Source organism: Phoenix dactylifera, chromosome 15, assembly GCF_051530095.1.
Source record: "Phoenix dactylifera cultivar Ajwa chromosome 15, Ajwa_hap1_PhDact_Kaust_v1.1, whole genome shotgun sequence".
Classification (NCBI taxonomy): Eukaryota; Viridiplantae; Streptophyta; class Magnoliopsida; order Arecales; family Arecaceae; genus Phoenix; species Phoenix dactylifera.
In genome coordinates this window covers 20,423,092-20,443,013 of record NC_143204.1, presented here as the reverse complement: position 1 = coordinate 20,443,013, position 19,922 = coordinate 20,423,092, and the positions used below count along the sequence as shown (strand labels likewise).

Here is a 19,922-nt window from a genome sequence, read left to right as displayed (position 1 = left end):
ATGATACATGTCAAAAATGTATCCACTGTGTTCGATGGCAACATCAAAGGCTCGGATAACAGAAAAATACACTCACCGCAGCAGAGTAGAGCAAAGAATAAGAGAATAAGAGAGACGTGCGCATGCGTTTATTAGAAAATTCAGGTATTCCAATGAATAATACTGCGCTCTTATGAATTACTATACAATACAAACAATATGGTACATTAGAATTAGAGAATTTGATTGTCTGCTCAAAGCTACAAAGAAAGAATGCCAACTAATTTACATGAGTTATCTTCCACTGTGAAGTTTACCCAATAGCATTCGGCTGCACCGCATTCTCCACCTCCCAATTTCTTGTCCTGTCATGCAAATTTATTCACCACAGAAAATAAGATGCACCATTTAGCAACCTAGAGGAATCTGGTAAGTGTAATTCAAAGATAACAAGGAAAAGTACATATTTACTTAACAAGAGACAATAAGAATGCTTCATATCAAACAGTAATCATTATGTGAAAAATTCTGCTTGTTTAGGTTACCTAAGTCATTTTAACTCTGTTAATACAAATGCCAGAAAAAAAGAGAGTTGTCTATCCTTTTCCAACAGAGGAAAAGGATATCTTCTAGTTATGCAGTGATATGCCACAAAATTATTACACTTATTTTTACTTAAAAAGTCACAAAAATATTACACTCACATAGTCTGTGAAAGCTGCCTCCAATTTATCAGTTGGTGAGATTGAGGATGCCTCTGCAAATAGCTGCTGCTCACAATGCCAGTGTCATCAGCCACAAATTGCTCCGAACGGCTAGACATCGCCGGAGGGGACCAAACCGGAACCAGACCACCATCTCTTTCTGTCCAGCTACTTGATGAGTCCGCTGTGGACTGTGCAGGTCCTTGCAGCCTGGCTGGACTGAAATGTCGAACAACATTATCCCTCAGCGATCGAAGGCCACCTCTATCGTCGATTCCTCCTCTCTGAGGCTCCGCATCGAAATTTATATTTGATGGCACTTCCTGTCTGCTATCTCCTGCGGTGTTCCCTAAATCTGTAGAAACTTCCTCCTCAACTCTGACTATTGAAGAAGTCATGGTAGGAACCATCTGATCTTCATGTCTCCTGTCTCCAGCTGGGGAATTATTAGTGATCCCAAATGGTTCATGGTGCACTTCCATTTGCATTTCTTCAGGAAAATCGATCAGTGGTAGCTCCGAGGAGTCGCCAAGGCCTTCTTCCATTCCATTCTCTATTGCAGCTCTTGATGCAGCTTCAAGCTGCCACATCTCTGCAAGAGCTTCCTGCAGTCTGGCTTTCGCTGCAGCTATTTCTACAATGGGAAGAGGGTAGTTGGAACCCAGTTCAATTCCTGCGGCTCGTAGTACAGATTCAGGTGCATCCCATGGGTGGTGTATCCATTCAGTTGGCAACCTGGCCAGCTCAGGAAGCCAGCGACGTACATATTCTCCATTTGGATCAAATTTGTACCCTTCAAACTGTAGATTCCAACAGTAGATTTGAAAGCAGGAAGGCATTAAGGGGATTGATAGCATATGGAATATTTAGTGTTAAAAACGCATAGAGATGTTATCTGAATGCATGATATATAACGTACGACATAATTGCATCAAATATAACTTCATGTCATGGTTTAAGCCTGGTTAAAAGCTACTGGAAAAGGCCATACCTGAGGGTTATCAATGCGATCCAACTCGCGACCATCAGGAAGAGAGCCGGAAATATACTGCCAGCCAAGGGCATCGCTTTCAAGATCAGCATCTAAGAGTGTATCCCAGAAATACTTCATCCCCCACCTCCATGGAAGTTGCAGGACCTTCACAAAGAAACTGGATACAACCACACGTATCCTGTCATGGAGCCAGCCAGTTGCCCAAAGCTCTCTCATGCCAGCATCTACCAGAGGATAACCGGTTCTGCCTTGCCTCCAAGCTTTGAAATAACCCTCATCGATCACCCAAGGAAAGAACCTAAGGTGAGATAAAAGAGGCCTCTCATGACTGCAGGGGTGGTTGAAACTCAGGTATCTGGAGTACTCGCGAAGGCCGATAGATCTTAGGAACAAGTTGCAGCTCTCTTCACCTGCTTTGTTTCCCTCATTAGTCCACAAAAGTTGCTTCATGCGAACAAGGTGAAAGACTTTGCGGACACTTAGCTCCCCAAAGTGTAGATGAGGAGAAAGAAGGGATGTAGTCGCAGCGTCTGCTTTCTTCCGATTGAGAGAGTACTCAATGAGCGGCCCATTGATAAACGCAGTCAGGGACTTATCAGCATTGCGCCATCCTGGTGACCATGCTCGAGCAAGAAGAGCATTGCTTCCTTTCTCAGACTCGTCCTCAAAGACCAGAGTTTCTGAGGGGCACATTGATACATCACCTGACAAAACAGAGTGGAAGACCACTTGAGAAAGGATTCTTTTCATCAAAAAAAAAAAAAAGAGAAAAATCTCTCTCTCTCAATGGTCTGTTTTAATTTTGATATCACAGGAATGAATAGTTCAGAACGAAAATTCAAAGAAATAGTTAAAACCTATATATGCAACTGTTTAGATAAGGAATATCAAGGTCCTTGAAGATGGAGGTTATAGTTCAGCTTAAAGCTAGTAGGATGGATAAGAAGGCGAGATTAAAGTACACACAAGTTCATGATAAATAATAAGCAGCATGTTCACTAACTTCAAAATCGCCTTATATTGCAAAGCAAACCTGATCATATCAGATAAGACAATCACATTTATGCTTATAATTCTGCTATAAAATGTCTGAAAGGCCTACTCAGCATCGTATCAATGTGCCTTTTCTTGACAATAAATTCCTGAAAGGGCTGAGAATGTATAAACAGTAGTTAAATTAGCAAAACATCCCAAGTCAATTTATGCAACAAAGCATGGTCTGTGTACAATAATAACTCACTGTTAATCAGTAGCTAGATCATTTGGTAGCACAATTGTTTGATATTGACATGATCTTAGGATAATTTTTAGATTGTTTGAGCACATACAGAAGAGAGAGAGGCCTTGATGCAACGGTTAGGTTGTTCCATCGTGACTTGAATGTCATGGGTTCGAACATGGAAGCAGTCTTTGTTTGTATGGGGATAAGACTGCATATATCCAACCCTTCCTAGATCCTGCAGTGGCTGGAGCCTCGTGCCCTGGGATGCTCCTTTTGGTCGTTTATAGAAGCATGCTACCAACTGACCTACTACTTGTTCGCATAAGCGAGCACTACTGCTTAGCAGCATCCATCCTACGACCCACAGTCTGTTTACAACGGCATGGAGGATGTACCGCCATAGTATCAAGTGCCAACACAGAGATTTATCAAATTCAGTAGCAACAGCAAGTGACACTATGAAATGTTCTAAGTTCAATTTAAGGCTGACCTAGGTCGCAATAGATCGATCAGCAATGGAAGAGTAAAAGGTGCAGCCTCATAAACACAGGTCATACCTGATGTTATTCTTTTGGGGGGAAGCAATGGTGCTGCTGGATCATAAGGCATGCTAAGGCATTTACTCCAGAAAGGTGCAAAAGTTGTAAATGGCTGGCCATTTTCATCATAAACTTCCCATGGTTCATAGAGCAAATCCGCATTGAACGAACGGACTGTTATGCCTCGAGCAGTCAGAAGTTCTTTCAAACGATGGTCCCTAACAAGAGACACAGGATCTGGAGAAAAATCAGAAAGGATAGTTAGATGCCTATAAGTAAATAATCAAGATCTGTGCAGCTGCAGCCTGTCCATTTTAATCACTCGGCAGCAGTGCAATCACAAGTCAGATACAAAGTGGGACATGATAAATCGGAAGATAGTTTTTTTTTTATCCTATAATTTATCAGAATGCTTTGCATGCTATAAATTATAAGAATGCTTTAGTTGAAGTGCCTGATCATCAAATTCTCTGGTACAAGCCAAGAAAAAGAATAGACAAAACAAAACAGTGGCCAAAAAATCAGAGGAAAGATAGCAGTTTTAAGCTTGAAATACTACAGTGAATTCAAAACTCGCAGGAGCAGCAGAAAAGAAAGAATAATAGTCCACATGTTCAGTACTGATCAGAAAAGAGGAAACGGATCGAAGGTAAAAGTAAATCGAATCCTGTAATGGGTGCAGGAAAAGATCCATGTCCAAAATAACCAATTCCCATTTTTCGAATCCTATGAATCTGACTCAAACTTTGCACAGCCAGATGATTATACAGCAAAGAGAATATATCTTCAGAACGACGACAACGAAGAAAAGGCCCAAACGAGGAAGCCGGTATTAAGAATAAAGAAGAGCAGAAAACCATTAGCAAGGTGTGCAATTTTCTTACTGAGATCAGAAAAGTAGCATTTAATAATTCAAACAAGTATCAACTGCCACACTCCTTAGAAAACCTAACAAAAAAAATGGAACCCCACTCCATATATTGTGAGCCATGGGAATTGAATAACAGAACGGATTTTCTCCAAAAGAATAGTATAACAGGCATGCAAATGAACAAGAGCAAAAGAACACGGGGGGCATTAGAGAACTCACAGAAGAAATCTACAGAAGAAACATCATATGCAACCATGTGAGAATTATTATAATAGGAACCCCAGGACACATCAATTTTTTCTAGGAATAAAATAAAAACAAACTGCGGATCACCCTTAATGAATTGAATAAATAATCAAGGCCAATCAAAACACAAGAATAAAACGGGAAGATCATGATGCAGCCAACTTCAGCTAAATAGAAACACTTAATAATAATAAAACAAAGGCTGAATTGAAAAAGATCCTGAGAAGTTCATTTTTACAAAGAAACAACTAAATTCACATCCCCCATACGCAAGGATACAGTCCATCCAATTATGATGCCAAACTGATAAGCAAGTAGACAGCCTTACTCATACTATGACCAAAGGAAAGGAGAGAGAGAGGGGGGGGGGGGGCTAGAGAGACAGACTGACCATAGAGGTGGTTGAAGAAGAGATTGGTGGCACCAGTGGAGTGGACAATCTCTAGGAGGGTGGAGGCAGTGTCAAAAGACCTCTTGGTGATGAGGGAGGTGCCAAGGCTCCTGAGGGAGGAGTCCAGGTGGAGGAGGCTCTGGCTGAGCCACCACCTTGACACCCTCCCAGGGTAGTAGGTACCCTCCTCCTCAGGGGCCCAGATGAACACTGGCACCACCTCCCCTAACCTCACCCCAGCTGCTAGTGCTGGGTTGTCCTCCACCCTCAGATCCCTCCTGAACCATACAATACTCCTGCTACTGCTGCTGCTGCTGCTGCTACCGACACCGCCAGGCATCATTCTATGGTTTGCCTCTCTGTATTCCTTCTTTCTTCCTCCCAAAAAAATGGGAACAGGTGAAGATCAGATCATGTTACAACTTGCACCATGCTGCAGGGGAAGAGGGGGGCTGCAGGCAGCAAATGGCTGCTAGGCTGTGAGAATTCTTCTCTTTTTTCTTCCTTTTCCTCTTTTTTTCTCCTCTCTTTCTTTTTTGGGTGGGGGACGGCTTCAGCCCAATGGATGTGGAGATTGGGATGATTGGTTTTGATTTATCTTTTCTATTTTGTTGTTTTTGATTTTTTTTGTTATGGTTGTATGGGTGGTTTTTCTTTCATTATCAGGTTGCTTTCTTACCAATTGTCTTTTTTTCTTTTTTATGTCTTCTTCCCATCTCTCCAGCAATTTTGATGGCAATACCTCTTGGAATTGGGAGGATAATCTCAGCCACCCTGCCTCGACAAATATTTATTATCCTTTCCTTGAAATTTTGGGAATATAGTTAGCAGCACCATGATCTAGGCTTATCCTTGCATATCCCTTTGCAAATGGTAATTTAAAATCTCTTAATAAGGCTAGTTTTTAGTTGCCTACTTACATTTATTATCTCTTAGTAAGGCTAATTTAAAATCTCTTATGTATACAAGGAACAAATATTTGATCAGCAGTTAAGTTAGTCGAACTACTCTTTCATAATACAGATCTACATATATTATCTCTTTGACCTGCTCTAATGATCATAAGAGATTCTATCTACAATTCACCAATTGGATTGCTTACATGGTTCTAATAATTTTCTTTTTTATACATAAAATTTTCCCAAATTTTGCCCACCCCTATTATGCGATTGAATTAATGGTTGAGGTGGGAATTTGATCTACCTTTATTTTTCTTGTTTTCTTTTCTTTGATCAAGTAAGATCTTCTTTAATTTATTAGCATCCATGTGCCCATATCATCCAGAGGGAAACCTTTGGTTCGTCTTTTCGAAGTCTTTCTCCGATGTAACACTTAAATAGCCTATAGACATATCATGCAAGATTTAACGGTTGATATTAGTAAGAAAAAAAGAGATTTTCTTAAGGATTGCTTGCAACAAATAAACCTCAATCTTTAATATTCTATATATATGTACATGTTTAAAAATCTTTTCATTTGATTTGCTTTTGATAATTCAACTTAAAAGCTAGATATAACGTACCCATGGTATTCGTAGACAAAGCTTCACAATCATTTTAATAAATGCATGTCATCTATTTTTTCTAGGTTAGGATTATCTTTAGTATAATATCATGGTAATGTTATAAAAATAATGCAATCATATAGTGTTTCTTTTGTCAAAAAAAGGTACTATATTTTATTTTATTTTATTTTTTGTGATCCCATAAACATCCAGAGATCCCTGAAAATTAAAGATCTTTTTATTTATTTTGCCTTCAATTGGTAAGGGCATTGCCTAATCCATGAGAACTCTTATACAGTACTCTAGATCAATAGTGAGATCACCATCTACTTAGGTGAAGCAAACACTTGACATGCAAGAAAAAAAATAAACGAACACCAAAAAAGAAAAGAATAAATAATTTACAACTAAACAAATAAAAGTAAGCACTCAAAGTTATACATGGTCAAACTCAAATGCGTTCTCCAAGCAAACACATTTATATTTTGTTGTTCTCCTTTGCATCTAAGCAGTGATAGAAGGAGAAGAAGAAAACAGATTCTATGCGTTTTTGTCCCCCTCCTCTCTAATATTCTTCTTTACGCCTTGTCTTTGGCTAGGAGCATAGTGAGGACCGCAGTGTAATGGGAATTCTCCTCCAATACCATTCGTTCGTCCCTTTCTTACTGGATTCTAGACCCCATTCTCCACAACGACCACCCACTTCTCTCCCAAACACACAAAGACTTGAGGTTGGTATATTATTATTAGGTTGATTGATGGGGATTTAGTGATTGATGGAGACATCAAGGACTCATCTTCACATTCTTGTTTGGAACTTTTACATGAAATTTTGATCCCATGCCTAAAGCTTTTAACCTCACCTTCTCTCTCTCTCTCTGTGTGTGTGAATTAAGCCTTCCATGTACGAGTAATGCCATTTAGGTGCCTTGTTCACTCCGTAAACAGGTAATCAATCAGTAGGTGTATTTTTTTTTTTTTTGTTATTTTATTATCTTCTACCCGGGTGAATTAGGTATGGAATCAGACCCTTGTTTCTAGTGAGGTCTTTTTGATCACCAGGAAGATTAGCTTTTAGAAGTCTCTAGGATGCAATTATCCACCAGATGGCTGTTACACACACCATCAGAACTCTATCCTCTCTAAATGTTCAAGCTTTGAAACATCATATAGTTAAAAATTTGATATGTCAAGAGCTGGGGTTCTGGTTGGTATGCTACATCGTCCCTATCCAAGATGTTGCACAACTAGATCCAAACATTATCCTGAATTCAATAAGAATCGAGCAATATGTTTTCAGGACCAATTTAGATTGTTTAAGAAGATAATGTGAAAGATGGCTATTTTTTTTAAAAAAAAAATTATATCATATAGGAATGCATAATTTGACAAAATTGTTATTCATGCTTCTGGGTTGGGATGCAAGTGGATTGAGAAGGGTGATTTTTTGACACAAATCAACCTAATTCATTTGGCTGGTCTGGTGTGTTATGTCTTGAGTTCGTAAGCACTAGAAAGATAAAATAATGATCTTTTTTTGGACTAATTTGATTTTTGTAAGATAGCGGTTCGAGTCCAAATTAATTTGCTCTAACTAATAATCTTAAAAGAAGTGAGTAATTGAGTGGTCCAGAGATTAGATGTATTGGGGGTTAGGGTTTGGGAGAAAATTTTGCATTATCTAATCTCCATTTTTTTATAATGAAACTTTTGCATCCCGTGGATGTGGGTCAATAGATCAAGCCATATAAATATTGTGTGCTCTTTTTTAAGCAGCAATGTTGAAAAAAATAATAATCTTCATAAGGAGCAGACAGAAGTAACAAAAATTATATAAGTTAGGTACCAAAAAAAAGGGCAAGCTTTCTATTTTGCCACATTTCCGCTAGCATTATCTTAAAGAAGAAAATTAGTCATTTAGTAAGCCATTATATATATTTAGATAAATCGATCTATAGTTTTTAGAACATAATATTTGCCAGTATGCAGTACATGGCCAATTGATACATACTTAATCATCTAGCAACCCAATACATATCTCCAAACAAATTAATACATAGTTTTCATAATATTAATGTAGGAAGATGATACAAAAAAGAGGCTTGATGAGAAAGAAAAATGATATGGACGGTCTCTCTTGGCGTGTGCAATTTTTTTCTTTTTTTTTTGAGCTACAAGATTTATGGACTCTATTAGTAGAAGAAATTTCATCTCTATTTGATTTTTGATTTTTTTCTTTAAGATAGATGCTAGAGGAAATATAGCAAAATAAGTCCAGCCCTATATAACATTCTACAATGCCTGCCCTAGATGGTTTTTGTTCTCAATACCCCCCCCCCCCCCCCCCCCCCCCTCTTTTTTCATGAGTGTTTGTTATTTTGGCATTAAATATATTATATATTTAAATAATATTATAAATATTATCAGTTACATATAAAAAATTAATTTTTAAGCAAATGCTTTTATTTAATTTTTCTTGAGAAAAATTCTTATTTTAATTTTAAGCAGCAGACATGCTATATTAGAAACACTCCTTGCATGTAAATATATCGGACGTGGCCTAGATTCGGTCAAAATTGTTGTAGATTTCTGCTGCAATCCATCAAAGATTTGCGATATTACGTAATTTCCCAAGAAAAAAGGCTGCCATATGTTTGAAACTTCGAGATCGTGCCGTGCCCGCCGTCCTACGTGGTAAGGATAAGGAAGACATCGTACAGCACCGCATATATATCACATCTTATCTTGAACAGGCCAAAATACGATTCAATGAAGCCCGTCCGGTTTATTCCCGCTCACGTAAAGTTCCAGCTTATGGACTCAAAAAACCGCACGAAAGAGGGAAGTGCACGTCCCTATGTTCATGAATATTCTTGACAAAATCTTGTGCTTTACACTGGCATCCCATCCACTGGATAGCTACTCAAAACTAGCTTTTGATGTTTGGACAGCACAACAAACTACAGGAATATCGTCCCATGACTCCCATCCAACCATGGTATCATGTCCCAAAAATTATGCCTTGCATTGCCATACTGATCATAAAGCCATCATTGATATTTCCAACCACATGCATGCATGGATACGATTGAAGAGCTTATCCGTGTGAGATTTTTATACTAACCTTTCAATTCAGTTGCTGAGAGGAGGCCATGCATGAAGACAACAACAAAGTCATTGGTCTAATAATTTTAAGATTTGCAAGACGTGGTTGATGGATTGCACTCTTTTACATCGATGTGGTTCGTGTCGAAACTCGAATCCATATGATTTTCAGGTTCATTCTCTATACACAGGATAATTATATATGATCATCATCATGTCCAAACCATTATATTAATGTAAGATAGATAGCATGTGTCAAGAATCCAACTACATTGAAACCCAATTAGCTAGAGGGGACATTGTACTTAAGCTGAGAGAGGAGAAAACAACAATATAGAGATGGAACTATCAAGCCTCACTCCTCTTATTACGGTAAATTAGAAAACTACGAATCACTGTTTGGATTAAGTGAAGTATCCATGTATGGATTTTGTTGGGAAAAAGTAGGAAACAAAGGAAAGGTAAGTGAAGGGGATCCAGAGGCCCGTGATCCCACTATCCCGAGATTATAGGATCACCATTGACATGACTGCTATACCTCAAAAATTGCAAATCAATGGCTTTCATATGCTCTCCAACTACATTTTTGTTCATCTCTCGTTTTAGTTTAATCGGTTCCCAATCCGGCAAATGCGAGATATTATGGGGTATAGCCTTTTAATTAATATAGTGATTATATGCTTCGCATTCTATTCCATTATATCTTTAGGTCATCCAGATTTCTTTAGGCCACTAATGATACTTCACAATATATTGGTTTATTATAAAAATCAAACGGTGATCCGGTTGTTTTCTAATTCATACTGTCTTACACATCAACCAAAGAGAGTTAATTTTTTTGCTGGTATTGAGAGAGTGTTTTGAGATGCATGCCCATCTTGGCATCTTTAAATTGGGTGCTCTCAATATGAATCTCAAAGTGGTTAAACTTTATGGACAATGAAGATCCATATATTGTCCTATTTGAAGTTGGACATAAACCACTCTATGCAAATGCGCTATGTCTTGTGAATTACTCTGCTTAGGGGTCTTTTGGAGGCAATAGTTGCAAGTTTGGGTTTGGCAACTTATTTTTCTCAAGACAGTGACATCATGTTGGCCCATAGAAGTCTCGAAGTTTGATGTCTGAATAGTTTGTCTTGCAAAAAATGATTCTTGACGGAGAGAGTCTCAACTTGAGAGGGACACTGGACAAACCTGGCTAGTTCGCTGGTGCTTTCGAGAACACAGTTAATTTTGAACAGCCCATACAAGCCAAACACTCACTCAGCTCTCTCTCTCTCTCTCTCTCTCTCTCTCTCTCTCTCTCTCTCTCTCTCTCTATCTCTATCTCTATCAATCTATCTATCTATATATATATATCTATATCTCTTGAACATGATAGTTATCTACAGGGCATGCCAATATGATAAAGAGGAGGTAAAGAACATAATTTTTTTGGAAAATAAGGATGGTAAATATTAACTTCAGTAAAATTAGGGTTGTGTCGACAAACTCTTTAAAAAATCACAATTTACCATTACAATAAAAGTAATGATCATGATTAGAATTTATAATAGAAATTACGACAATTGCCACAAAAAATTAGCAGTATGATTTATATTCTCACAGCTTTACACTATCTTCCTGACTTACATCCAACGAGAAAAAGGGCACGGTGGCTGAACTCTTTAATCGAAGGATAACGAATTGGAGAGTCAATTTGCCTTCTTTTGCCTCTTCGCTAGTCTTGTCACAATTCACATGGTTGTTAAGTCTTCTAACAACGATCACTTTGAACCAAGAGAGGGATCAAATTATTTGAAAGTCAAGTAATAATGGCAAATTTTCCACAGCTTCTCTATATCTTTGCGTGGGTGCGTTGGAAAGAATGGAATTTCAGAATTTTTCTTAACAAGCATTCAATTATTGCGGCCGTAGCCTAAAAAAGACTTCACATCTTCAATGATTGGTCTACATTATGTGATTAGGATATCCTATTAGAATTATTAGAGTTTAGGTGATGGTTAGCAATATCCCCAAAAATTTTCATGAAGGCTGACATATAAGATGTCTGGTTCCTTCTTTCTTTTTTTTTTTATCTCGTTCCATCTACCATATCTAATATAACTTCTTTATATCTTCCTTCTTCTCTCCTGTAATTCTTTTCCAATCTTCAATAAAAGCTAGATGGCCATCTCTGCCTCCCTTTCACACACTCAAGCTTCTATTGAAAAAATACATTATTATTTTTAAATATAAAGATTTGCAATTTCATCTTTATATTATTTTTTAAATTTATTATCTCAATAAATTAAATAGGTACCAAGCGGGTAGGTCTTGGCGTTACTTTATTGTAATTCGAGTGTCATGGGTTTGAAAAAGTGAAATTAGGTAGGGGTTAGAAATTTCTTTATGTTGTCAGATAAGTTTCCAACTCAACCAATTTTGAGAATTGGCCATAAAAATGTTTTACATTTACACTATATTTATATATGTTTATAAAATCATAAAAATATTTTATGTATGCTTATTTTTTTTTATATTTATTCAATAGTATGTTTCAGTTTTACATATTTAATTTTCATATTAATTATATTAGTATATTCTAATTAAATGATCAATTCTATATTGATGCAGTCTACATGGATAAGTGGAAATTCGAGTGAATCAAATTTTGTGCTGTTAAAATTGACTGTACCAGGATTTTAGCTATGCAAAAGACATTATTTATCCATTTGTATACACTTCATCCTCTTCCTAAGAGAAGAAAATACTGATTTATACCATAGCTAGCTGTTTTAGAACTGTCAAAAAACTATTGCATTTGACTACCGGTCAATAAATGGTTGATAGATTAGCAACAACAAAAAAGACTTTTTAGGCTCGTCAGATGTATCTACTTAGTTCGCAGTTGATTGATATTCATCTGTATTATTGCTTCTATCTTAGCCCATGAGCATCATTCATACATCGAAAAGTCTCTTTTAGTGCAAACGACTTATAAGAAACTCAATAAATGAAGACTGTATAAAGGGCGTTAAAAGAAGAAGAGGTAAAATATAAAAGAGAAAATATGGAGCATGGTTGAGAAAGAGATCATCAGGTGCAGAAGAAAACATTCACGTATCGTCTTGGCCGACAACGCTCGTTACTGTACTTAATTGGGCACCACTAGAAAAGCAGCAACCTAGCTTGGACCACAAAGTCTTAATCACATTTAAGATCAAATAGCTCTTGGGGCCCAACTATGGTATCAAAAATTATTTCCACAGTTAACATGTCATGTGGCACAAGAAGGTTGGTATGTTTTGTCCAACCATGATGGAGTTGTCCTATAAATCACCAGCTATGAAGCGAATATTTACAACATATGTGTCTTTGTGAATGGCCTACAACCATAACTTATGATGGCCCTCAGGTGATAATGCTAGTCAATGTGGGATCCAAGCACAGGACTTGGGTTCCAGGAATCAAGGCTTTCGTGGGTCCTATTGTAACAAGGTGCACGACACGTATCTAATGTTTGAAGCCAATTCGAGCACGTCCTAATTCAATTCCATACAGGTGTTACACCCCGTAGTTTTCATTCCACTGTACATATATATATATATATATATATATATATATATATATATATATATATATATATATATATATATATATATATATATATATATATTATGTAAAGGGAGGCAAAAAAGGAGCCATCCAACTTCTATAGAAAATTAATTATATTTGCAGCAGAGATGATTTATATTATCAAAGAAAGAGAGGAACAAATGCGAAAAAAAGAAGCTAAATGGTTTCAAACTAAATGTCTGATAATTAGGATAGAAAAGAATCTCATCTAAACTGATTGCAAGTAGCAGCATGATGGTCATTGATATCAAAAAGACTTCTCAGCGTTTTGGCTGTTGCTGAGATACAGTATTTTTCGTTGATCTCGTGGACCTCTTCTGACTTATAACTACTGACAAGAATATAACATCAATAGTTCGGATCCCACCGGCTAACGTTCGACTTATGGTCTTTTTTTTTTTCCTGTTGCGAATTGCCTACTCATAGTTTTGAACGTTGTAACGAGCAAAGTTCTCTTGTTATGATCTCATCAAAATCGTTACATACCGTTGTGTTGGTTGTAATAATCCTTATTAACCTGAAAAGTAGAAATTTAAATTTCTATATATTTAGAGTAATTATTATTATAATAATTGTTGTAATGGTTTTATAGAATATATTATCTTTACGGGCTCGTTTGGTTCGCAGGAAAACGAGGGAGGAAAGTGTGGTCAACGGGAAAGTAATGAAATGCATCTTGTTTGGTTAGAGTTTTCAAAGGAGAGAGATGGGAAAGTTGTATTCCCATGGGAATATGATTCCCACATTTCGGGCTCGTTTGGTTCGCGGGAAAAGAAGGGGGGAAAGTGTGGTCAACGGGAAAGTAATGAGATGCCTCTTGTTTGGTTGGAGTTTTCAAAGGAGAGAGAAGGGAAAGTTGTATTCCCATGGGAATGTGATTCCCACATTTCATGGGAAAGTCTTTCCCATGAGAAACATGGGAAAGTTACTTTCCCATGAGGCGGGAATCACTCCATTTTTACTTTTTCCCAAAAAGTCCCTTCAGCATTAAAGAAGCATTAAAGAGGCATTAAAAACCTAATTTTTATTAAGGGCATAATAGTAATTATATATAACTTTCCTAGGAAAGTGGATGGCCAACCAAACATAAGCACATTGGAAATTTGTCACTTTCCCATGGTCAACCAAACATGCCAAAAGTACTTTCCTAGGCATTCTCTTCCTCGGAATTTGTTTCCCAGGAATCATGTTCCTAGGAAAGAAAATGCTTCCTGCGAACCAAACGAGCCCTTCATGGGAAAGTCTTTCCCATGAGGTGGGAATCACTCATTTTTTATTTTTTCCCAAAAAGACCCTTCAGCATTAAAGAAGCATTAAAGAGGCATTAAAGACCTAATTTTTATTAAGGGCATAATAGAAATTATACATAACTTTCCTAGGAAAGTGGATGGTCAACCAAACATAAGCACTTTGGAAATTAGTCACTTTCCCATGGTTAACCAAACATGTCAAAAGTACTTTCCTAGGTATCCTCTTCCTAGGAATCTGATTCTCAGGAATCATATTCCTAGGAGGGAAAATACTTTTCGCGAACCAAACGAGCCCTACATGAACAGCTTATGTTGTGAATTGATTGCACTCCTACTCATAGTTTTTAACGCTGTAACTGGTAAGGTTTCTTCTTTAATATAAACCAGAATGGTTTTAAATATTGTATTTTGTTGTTATAACGGACTCCATCTGACCGTTGTAATGGTTGTACCAGTTATTATTTATCTAAAATCAGGAATTCAGTTTTTATATTAAAATATCCATTATGATAATGATTGTTGTAATGGTGTTATGGAATTATCTTTTTCCATCCACATTTTATTGGTTAAAAATATTAGCTTTGGGATGTAATTAAACTTTTGTAGGGAAGGTTGATGTAAAAAATAAATAAATTTTGAAAAAGTATTTCTACAGCAAATATATAAGTAAAAGGAACGACTATTATTTACATGTAATATACCATTATAATGCTAAATAGTGTGTTGTAATGATCATTGTCTTTTTCTCCGTTACTTTATATATAACATAACAAGAAGGTATCAAAATCAATTTAGTTGCCATGATAACAATAAAACACTCGAATTTAAAATCTTGGTAGCTAGTGTGGCCCAGCCTGTTGGTATTTTGGAGGGAAAAAGGTGGGAGGATGTCATAATTTACAAAACTTCATTAGCCTACATAAATATAACTCAAATCTTATATCAAAATACAAACATACCTATGTACAAACATATATACAAATATGTACGCGCACAGATATATATATATATATATATATATATATATATATATATATATATATATATATATATATATATATATATAATTATATAATTCAGCACCACCTACTATCCTAGTGAGGTATCCGTCCAAAACCCATCCTGAAGGCTTCAAAGTGCCAAGGAGTATTACAAACGGGGATGGCCACGATATGCCTCCTGTGCGCATGGGTCACAGGGCTCAGCCGGCAGGGAGGGCCACTAGGCGCATTGCAGACTCGCATCCGAGGGGTGCCGGTTTTGACCACCCTTTGCTTCGAGATAACTGGATGATGGTGAGGGATAGAGAGGCCTTACAGGCTAAGCATGTTTTTAGAGAAGTTAACGGAGTTATGGATTGGGTAACTGCCTATGTGGCCAGCCATGCCAGTAATACCTTGTGGGCCGGGAAGGAAAAGTTGTCTCGAGCGCTCTGCGATCTTTTGTTTTTTAATTTTATTGAATATATTTATACACGTACATAATGTATGAATTACCTACTTTGGGCCACAAAAAAAAAAAAGCACGGTTACAAGAGAGAGTAATTGTGGGCCGACTCCCAACCTCTCGAAAAGGCCACAGTAGCCTTCCTACCAAGCGATGAAGAAGCTACAGTAGATTTGCTAAGAAGCTTCTAAGCTTTTTTTTTTTTCTTCTTCGCTAGAACGGGTAATTCATATCTAACGAGTATGAATACACCCAATAAAGTCAGAGAACAAAATATCTCGGTGTGTCCGAGGCAGCTCTCCATCTCCAGTCCACACGGTACTATCCGTATGGCTGGCCACATAGGCGGCCACCCAATCTGTAGCCTTATTAGCTTCACGGAAAACATGCTTGGCCTGAAAAGCCACTCCATCCCTCGTTATGCCCAGATGTCATGAAGCAGAGGGTGGTCGTCACCCGCACCCCTTGGACCCTCCTATACCATCTGATAACCATGGCCGAGTCGCCCTTCAGGATAACTGAGCGAGCTCGCAAACCTAGCCGGGCATGTCGAAGGCCTGTCCACATGGCCCTAAACTCTACACCAGGAATCGAAACATCGAATAGCTGACAGTCATCTGCTGCCATTACCCTAACGTTCGGGTCCCGGATAACAAACCCCGCGCCACCTTGCTTACCTCTGTCCGAGACAGACCCATCAAAATTGATCTTGAGGAAGCTCGGAAGTGGGAGCTCCCATGTGAAGAACACTGTCACGCCCCGAACCCGGGGCCCGGGGCGCGAGCAGACGCCGCGCACCTGCAGGGCGGACCCCGCAGGCGCGCAAGGCAGATAAATCAGATCAACCATCAATAGCTAAACAAAGATAAATTCCAGTTTCCATATCAAATGTCCATAAATATATACACATGTCAAAAGGAAAGTCAATGTCTACTAGCTAAATACATCATGATCACTCCGTCCCATAATCCCTATAATCACATGTCATCACCTGAAAAAAAAAATGTAAATAATAGGAGTGAGCTAACAGCTCAGTAGGCGACATCATGCAATAAAGTCATCATATAACATGTCATAATGCATATAAAAGCAGCTAAACTCATAAATCCAAAAATCCACACAATAATCTGTAAACCCGATCCGAGACTCAAAATATCTCAACCGCATGACTACGGCCACATCACCCAGTGGCATGGTTACACCGAAGTGCCAATACAACTCTCCGAAGAGCCGCTCCACTGAGCCAACGCACCACTGTGCCGCACCCCCTGGTGCCAATCTCACGCTCCGCAGAGCCAACGCACCACTGTGCCGCACCCCCTGGTGCCAATCTCACGCTCCACTGAGCCGCTCCGCAGAGCAAAACGCACCCCTGTGCCGCCACTATTCTATCACCGGTGGTCACGGTGTCGGAACCAGTTCCTCAGTACAAGTCGACAGGGCCAACGTATCATCCCATTGGCGGGGTCTAGACTATAGTCACGCGGTCTTTAAAAATCAATAAATAAATTTTCCACATCGTGAATTTCCAAATCAAAGCCATGAACATGCTCCCAATAATAAGTCACATAACAGTTTATAAAAAAAATAAATATTTAATTCTAATTCTAACACATAATGCCAAGAATAAATCATAACATCAAGATATGCAAGATACATGTTATAATTCGATTTAAAAGCAATAAGTCACCTACCTGGGTTCGCTTAAAAGATCCCTGCCACAGATATCACGAACCCCTGATTAAACATAAATATTAATTATTTAATTAATTAAGAAACATAATTTAAACTAATTTCAACCCCTTAAACTCCTAAGTTCATAAATCCAAGAATGGGCCCCCAAGATCAAACATATACCCTAAAATCAGAATCCTTTAGACCCAAGTCAATTGTGGCCCAAAACGATTAGGCCCAATTGAACCAAACCAGGTATCAGGTCCAAATCAGATTTCGGGCCCAAACCAACCCAGCCCACAGATCCAATCAGGCCCAACTCAGCCCAAGAACAGTTCCCTAGCCCAAACCAGATCTGATCAGACCAGATCAGATCAAATCTTAATGAACCAGATTATCCTCACATCAGGCTAACCCAAATTCCTGACTCAGATTTAGACCCTAATCAAAACCCATTCACTCAAACCCAGATCAAACCCAATTCACGGAGTAGGTGGAACCGGTTCACAGTTTAAACCCGGTTCAAGGTCTGGTTCACAAGTGAGGCACGGATCTCAAAGCAAAGAAAAACCCAGGCCGAATAAAGAAGAAGAAGAAGAAGAAGAAGAAAGAGAAGAAGAAGAAGGAAGAAGAAGAAGAAGAAGAAGAGGAAAGGAAGAAGAAGAAGAAGAAGAAGAGGAAAGGAAGAAGGGAGGGGGGGGGTGGCTGGTGGTTTCGGTCGGCCCTCGGCGGCCGACCGTGGCCCTCGGCGGCGGCGCTCGGCCAGCCGCCGTCGGTCACCCCACGGTCACAGGCGACGGAAGGGAAGAAGAAGAGAAGAAGGAGAGAGAGAGAGGAAGAAAAGGAAGGAAGAGAGGGAGCTCGGGGCTGGGAAGCCCGGCCCCCCGTTCGCCCATCTCCGGCCGAACCCGTTTCGGCCGGATTGACCCCGGCCGGCCACCGTCGGCCGACCGGATTTCACAAAAAAAAAACTTCCCCGAAACAGAGGAAGGAAAACCCACTAACAACCCTCATTTCTTCCCCTTTAAATCCGATCTTTCTCACCTCCGGTCGTCGACGTGAGGCTTCCCGACGGCGATAGCGGCTCCGGCGGTGACGGGGCTCCGGTGACGGCAGCGGCAGCTGCTCTCAAGGAAGGGGAAGAAGATGAAGGAAGGGAAAAAAAAACCCAATTTTTTTTTTTTTTTGAGGGGTGGGCTCTCAGGGAAGAGAGAAAGAGAGGGAGAGAGAGAGATAGAGAGGGAGAGGGAAGAGAGGGAAAAGGGGGGGGGGAGAGGTGCGAAGATCCCGCTGGCCGTTCGGCCGGCGTGGTCTTCGTGGGGCGACATGAAGAGCGAACTGAAGTCGGCATCCATTGCCGACTTCAGTTCTTTGGGCCCAATAACAGGCCCAAAATTCAGATCTTTACACTCTAACCAACTAAAAAAAAATTTCGTCCTCGAAATTAAAACATACCTCAATCCGAGAACATGGCAGGAAACTTCTCTCTCATCTCCTCCTCCAGCTCCCAAGTAGCTTCTCTCTCACTGTGATTGCTCCACTGCACCTTTACATAAGGAATCGTGCGCCTCCTCAAAACTTGGTCCTTCCTATCCACTACACGGATAGGCTGCTCAACATAAGAAAGATCTGCGCGGAGCTGCAAAGGTGCCACTTCAATCACATGACTGGGATCAGCAATGTACCTCCTCAGCATGGAGACATGAAATACAGAATGAACTCCCGATAGAGCAGGAGGAAGTGCCAGTCTATAAGCAACAGATCCAACTCTCTCGAGAATCTCGAAGGGTCCCACATATCTCGGACTGAGCTTGCCTCGAACTCCAAACCGCATGATCCCTTTAGAAGGGGATACTCTGAGGAACACATGATCTCCGACCTGAAATTCCAATTCCCGCCTCCTGATATCTGCATAGCTTTTCTGTCTACTCTGAGCTGCTCGGAGTCGTTCTCTGATCAACTGAATCTTTTCCACTGTCTGCTGCACCATCTCTGGACCCAAGATCTTCCTCTCCCCCACATCATCCCAACAGATAGGCGATCTGCACTTCCTACCATATAGAGCCTCATAAGGAGCCATCTGTATGCTTGCCTGGTAGCTATTATTATAAGCAAACTCTACCAGTGACAAGTGATGATCCCAAGAGCCCCTCATATCAATAGAGCAGGCTCTCAGCATATCCTCTAGAATCTGGATGGTCCTCTCAGACTGTCCATCTGTCTGTGGATGAAAGGCTGTACTGAAGCTAAGGGTGGTCCCCAAAGCTCTGTGCAAGCTGCCCCAGAAATGTGCCACAAACCGGGAATCTCTGTCTGATACAATGGATACTGGAACTCCGTACAGCCGTACTATCTGCTCGATATATAATTCTGCCA

The 19,922-nt window shown here is 39.3% G+C and overlaps 1 protein-coding gene and 1 long non-coding RNA gene across 2 annotated transcripts; both read right to left on the bottom strand.

The window, feature by feature from the left end:
• Nucleotides 1-98: 98 nt before the first annotated feature.
• LOC103707915 (cryptochrome-1-like) lies at nucleotides 99-5,707 on the bottom strand. Its single transcript, XM_008792629.5, has 5 exons — nucleotides 4,947-5,707; nucleotides 3,457-3,675; nucleotides 1,675-2,381; nucleotides 684-1,483; nucleotides 99-344 (listed from the first exon to the last, which is right to left on the bottom strand). Exons 1-5 carry the CDS (start codon nucleotides 5,287-5,289, stop codon nucleotides 293-295), a joined length of 2,121 nt encoding a protein of 706 aa, XP_008790851.3. The 5' UTR covers nucleotides 5,290-5,707; the 3' UTR covers nucleotides 99-292.
• An 11,027-nt stretch (nucleotides 5,708-16,734) lies between these two features.
• LOC120111535 (uncharacterized) lies at nucleotides 16,735-18,181 on the bottom strand. The gene is made up of 2 exons (XR_016398428.1): nucleotides 17,567-18,181; nucleotides 16,735-16,863 (listed from the first exon to the last, which is right to left on the bottom strand). It is a non-coding gene; the product is annotated as an uncharacterized LOC120111535 (long non-coding RNA).
• Nucleotides 18,182-19,922: the final 1,741 nt, after the last annotated feature.

What these genes read in the sequence shown, in the direction of transcription:
- LOC103707915 (XM_008792629.5), bottom strand. Translation starts at nt 5,289, where the DNA reads ATGATGCCTGGCGGTGTCGGTAGCAGCAGCAGCAGCAGCAGTAGCAGG. An exon ending in CCCCAAAAGAATAACATCAG is followed by an intron (nt 2,382 to 3,456) that starts GTATGACCTGTG and finishes CTGTTTTGTCAG; the next exon opens with GTGATGTATCAATGTGCCCC. An exon ending in AGGCAGCTTTCACAGACTAT is followed by an intron (nt 345 to 683) that starts GTGAGTGTAATA and finishes TTTGCATGACAG; the next exon opens with GACAAGAAATTGGGAGGTGG.